Source organism: Homalodisca vitripennis, unplaced genomic scaffold (genome assembly GCF_021130785.1).
Source record: "Homalodisca vitripennis isolate AUS2020 unplaced genomic scaffold, UT_GWSS_2.1 ScUCBcl_12837;HRSCAF=22762, whole genome shotgun sequence".
In the NCBI taxonomy this organism is placed as follows: domain Eukaryota; kingdom Metazoa; phylum Arthropoda; class Insecta; order Hemiptera; family Cicadellidae; genus Homalodisca; species Homalodisca vitripennis.
The window spans coordinates 33633-38548 of NW_025788992.1; the positions used below are offsets into that span (position 1 = coordinate 33633).

A 4916-nucleotide genomic window follows, 5' to 3' on the forward strand; every position below is an offset into this window, starting at 1 on the left:
TCACTGCGGGGGTTGATGGAGCATGGGCTCGTCATGTGGAGACAATGGCGCGTCGGGATGAGTGGGCAACGAGCGGAGGCACGGCATTACGGCAGCTGCTTTTGCATATTAATACCTCAAGTGGTGAGTTGAGCAAGTTGCCCAGGAAAGGGCTGTAAACTACTCATAGCGAGGTGTGCCTGTTTCGGTGAGTCAGTTGGTGCGATTCGTTTGTTGTGTATGCTTTGCGATATAGTGTGAGTGGTTTGTAGTGTCTGTTGACTGTGTAAATGTATGTACTCATAATGGAGGAAGACGATATTGTTATTAACGATAATTTTTCTTCTGATGAAGACCATGAGTCGAGTTCGAACAGTTCTAGGGTCGGTGACGGTCGGCATCACCCCCACCCCCAGTGGGCCACCCCACCCCAATACATGTAATTGATGTACTATCTACGTATCACTTATCATGTACTATATACATGTAATTTGCGAATGTTTGTGCCAAAACCTAGTGCGCTGCGAGCACATACAACACAGGGACAGGCACCCAGTGCGGATGACAAGCAGACTCGGCACGGACATGACGTCACCCGTTCCGGCCAACGAAGCTTCTGGGGTACCTTGGACAACCCTTTCGGCTATCCTGACTCTGTTTTGGGTAAGTAAAGAACAAAAAAATTCCCCGAGCATTTTTCTGTCGCCTGGTAATTTTGTCATCCGCAGTGAATGTGTTAACTATGCTAACTCATGTTGGAACACCATTGTAACTTTTAATATTGCTATTAATTAATCAATCCTTGATGTAAAAATTAAAAAGTGAAATTTTGTTTTAATACAATTGGAAACTTACTCATACTGTGTTATATGTGTTAACCTAAATTATATAACATCAAGAAAAGAATAACTAGGATAATTATTGTTTTTGACAAAAAATATATATATAGTCTGTACCTTGTGTTTAGTGAGCAGTTTAGATGCTGCATCTCTGTCCCTTCCATAGTCCGTAGAGGACAAGACATTGTTACGTTCAGACAGCCAACTTTCCACTTCACTAGCCTCAAAGTAGAAACTGCTGGGCCTTTAGTGAAAGTTCCAGTTTTTTACTCCTTTCCTGTGCCTTCATCTTGAGGTCTTGCCAAGCATCTTGTAGCCCAATACACAAAGATTCAACCTATAAACCCAAAATAAATTACAGAAAAAATAAATTTATGATATAGATTTATTTTAATAGTAATATAGATAAATTTAACACTAAAAGATAATATTGGAAATTTCAGAGAAAATTATTAAAACCTGTCATGTAAGTACAACAAACAAAAATACAGAAAACTGCACAGGTTCTGACCTGTTTAGTCTCCGGGTGACTCTGGTGAACAAGAGCCTCTCCAGAGGCTAATGTCTTGTCAATCATTGGCTGATGCCCAAGAATTTCAGCCTCCAGCTTCTTATGTTTCTTGTGTAAAGATTGTGCCTGATTGCAGATTCTGGCCCAATGTCTCTGAAGATGCCATTGGTAAGTGTTCTCGTATCCAACCTAGCTCAGCCTCCAACTCGAATCCAAACTTGTGAAAACGTAGAGATTCTTCCAATGCCTCTCTTCGTTTACGAGCTGGCTCTTGCAATGAGCTGAATCTGTAAACAAGAAAAAACTTGCATAAACATGAATGTACTCAACAAAAGTTTCACTTCATGAAAGTAATCTATGTACATGTTGATTTTATCAGATAGATCATATGATTATGTGAGTATAGAGATAACATAAATTAGGAACCTCATTTCTTTAACCCTATTCCACTCGTATTAAGTCGGACGTCGGTCCGAACATTGCTATTTTTGCTCGTTCCGCCGTATGTCGGACGGCCGATTCGGACATTGCCCAGTGACGTCAGGGACTTTACTTTGTATTTTTTAGCCGGTCTACGGATGTTTCCGGATTGGTGACTGCGATCGGCACGGCATTTCTCAGGAAAACTAATAAAATTACAGCTGAGACCTACGATTGGTTTTTTGCTTTGTCATTCTACGTCACGCTTTCCTTAATCCAATTTTCAGACGCCGAGTTGCTGCTATTAGTGGACTCGATTATGTCGTTTACCAACTAAGTATTATCTTTTCTTTCTGATTCAAGAAGTTATTGCTGGAATTACTTATTTGTAAAGGCAAGGATAATCACAATAAACATACCAAAAAGCCAACAGTTATCTGTCTCAGTTCTTAACTAAATATATGGGGTGGCGTGGACCCAAGCAGACCACTATATTGCCTTTCCTCACAAATTTCCCCGTAAATCTACTTGTAAGTAGTGGAGAAAGAAGAAAGAGGAAAGCTATTTTTTCTGGATGTTGGGAAAGGTGGGACAATAGTAAAATAGCTTTTCTCTTGTTCAAAACACGAATAAACAAAAACCATGGAGAAAAAACAATTCATAACCACAGGAATTTCAGAGAAAAATCCTCATCACTGAACTTGCTAGGCTCTATGTCCGTATACCCTATGAGTTTGTAAGCGGGGCGTCGTTCCCTTCCATCAGTAGAAAAAGAAAGAAAGGCTAAAACAAACAAAGCCTCACTTTCTTGCAGCTCATCATCCCAAACAAAAAAAACTAAAGACTGTGCTGTTTGTGAGCAATAGAAAGGTGCGCCCCAGGAGGCAAGAAAGGAAACACTTTACTATTGCTAAAAACTCTGTTCAAAAAAATACCTGGTGCTTTCATCCTGTCAGAGTGTTTTGAAACGACTACACCATTTACCATGCTAAAAATATACAAACTTATTAGTGTATCTCGAAATTTATATATCTCTATATATATAAATGTAGATAATAAAATAAAATTATTAATACAGTATAATAATTGTATATACCTTTATTGACTTCCAGTTTGCTATAAAATGGGTTTTTACTGAAAGAATAATCCTAAAATAAATACGAGGCTGAGGGGGCAGGCACTAGTGAAAAAAATCCGAGTGGAAAGGGTTAATAAAGGATAATTGATTGAGTGGCATTGTGGGGCTTTAAAATACATATAAATTTGCAAACTAACCATTCAGTCAAAAAATTTAGGTACCAAATGAAATTATTAGACCGCTTCTGGGTTTCCAATTCTTTAAAAAAGAAAAAACTCAAAGAGGGAAACCAAAAGAATGACCCACATTCATACAGATTTCTTAATTAAAATAAATGAGAAGGACAACCAGCAATATGGTTTTGAGAAGTTTTGTTCTGGATAATGAAACCAATTAAAAAATGACCCACCGCTGCTCCTCCTAATTTGTCCACCACCTTGTTTCTGCTATGATGGATGATAACTTGAAATATTATTCAAGGGAACAGCTCATATTAGCGCCCCCAATAGGCTCCTCAGAGCACTGAAATTTAGGCCAGAACTGGCGCTTTATCTACAAGAAAAGACTTTAAAAAATAAAAGTGCTTTTGTACAAACGGTGTTGTTAATGAAAACCTAATCTCAAAATACAGCTAAATTGGATATAATAGCAATTGGTATTCATCTGAAGAAATCCTAACCAGCGGTTTTGTGTCTGGTTGAAGCATCGGTTTTAATGTGGACAATTGTCAACTATTAACACAAGTCTTTACTTGGGACATATATTGGCCTCTATATTTACTGATACGACAAGAAAATAAAAATTCATGGTCGGATGGAACGGTATATATATGTACTAAGGTCTTATGGGACTATTGCTGGAACTTGAGTGGGAGTAGTTACTTTTCTGTCATAGAAAATTGCTTTTGAAGTCTGAGCCAATTAAACTGTCTTTATTAAGCCAAAGATTATGTGTTAGTCGTACGACTATATAAACCTAGTGGTTGCAATGATAACATATTTTTTCTACCAGCTTGACTTAGACTACCATATTTGCATTTTAAAATGTTTATGTATTATGTTTATGTGGAGCACTTTTAACATTAAAGGCCTATGGTATACAAAACTTGACAAAAACCTGTTTCTTAAAATAACTCAATAATTTATTGTAGGTCCAGGCAGAGCTTATAGACTGTTTGAAACTTCACTGCAATCAGGAATTATGGCCTTGCATTTACTATATTGCTCTCTGGATGTGCCTCTAAAAAATGGAATTACAGTGTCGTGTGGTCATGACTGGCCAATTTCTGGAATCATCACTTCTTGAGTATTGAACTTAATCTACATTCAAAAAGGATGCAATTATGACAATATTACCAATGGAGTATGACTTATAACATGGACTTAATTCGTCCCTCATCCAACCCCAAACTTATTTCAAACATTGCTTAAGCAATATCGGGTTGGGATCTACCCTGTTAAATTGCCTTGATTGTTAACAAGTATGTACAACAAATTTTATAATCTAGTCATACACTGTTATAATAACTGTTTTACCTATTGTTAATATAAAGTATGCCTACATTTGCAAAAAACCCTTAAAAGCAGGACATGGTATTACTGCTGCAAACTGTCAAGCAATGAAAAGACATTTGTTGGGAACTATTTCAAACAAATCACCTAACACAGGGTTAGCAGAGGATAAAGACGCCTACTCTGAAGCTAAAAGTACTTATAAAACTGCTTTAAATGGATGCAAAATGCAAAAGTCTTGATGATTTTACCCTCACCACTAACAACAAATACAAGACTGCCTTGTAAGTTGTGAAGAGAGAATTAGGATCTACTTTAGGGTGGGCTGAAAAAACTAAATTTTCGAATCATAGAGTTCTTTTAGGGCTCAAAAGTTGCGTATTTCTTGAGCTGATTAAGAGAAAAATAATTTAAAAAAAATATTATTTAAAATCTTTAGTTCGCGCAACGAGCTTAAAGTTTTGTAAAAGTGTACTTTTTTGCTTTTTTCAAAAAAAAATATTTTAAACCGTCTTATGATGATTTTTTTTATCCATGTAAACCACCGTATATATATTACGTTTATAAGGTCCATAACG

The 4916-nt window shown here is 36.8% G+C and overlaps 1 protein-coding gene across 1 annotated transcript; it reads right to left on the reverse strand.

Moving 5' to 3' along the window:
• Positions 1 to 916: 916 nt before the first annotated feature.
• On the reverse strand, positions 917 to 1482 carry LOC124375061 (spectrin alpha chain, non-erythrocytic 1-like; the record flags this gene model as incomplete). The annotated part of the gene is made up of 2 exons (XM_046833185.1): positions 917 to 1155; positions 1330 to 1482. Coding segments are annotated over 2 exons (267 nt in total), but the record flags the coding sequence as incomplete, so codon positions are not given.
• Between the last annotated feature and the right edge of the window lie 3434 nt (positions 1483 to 4916).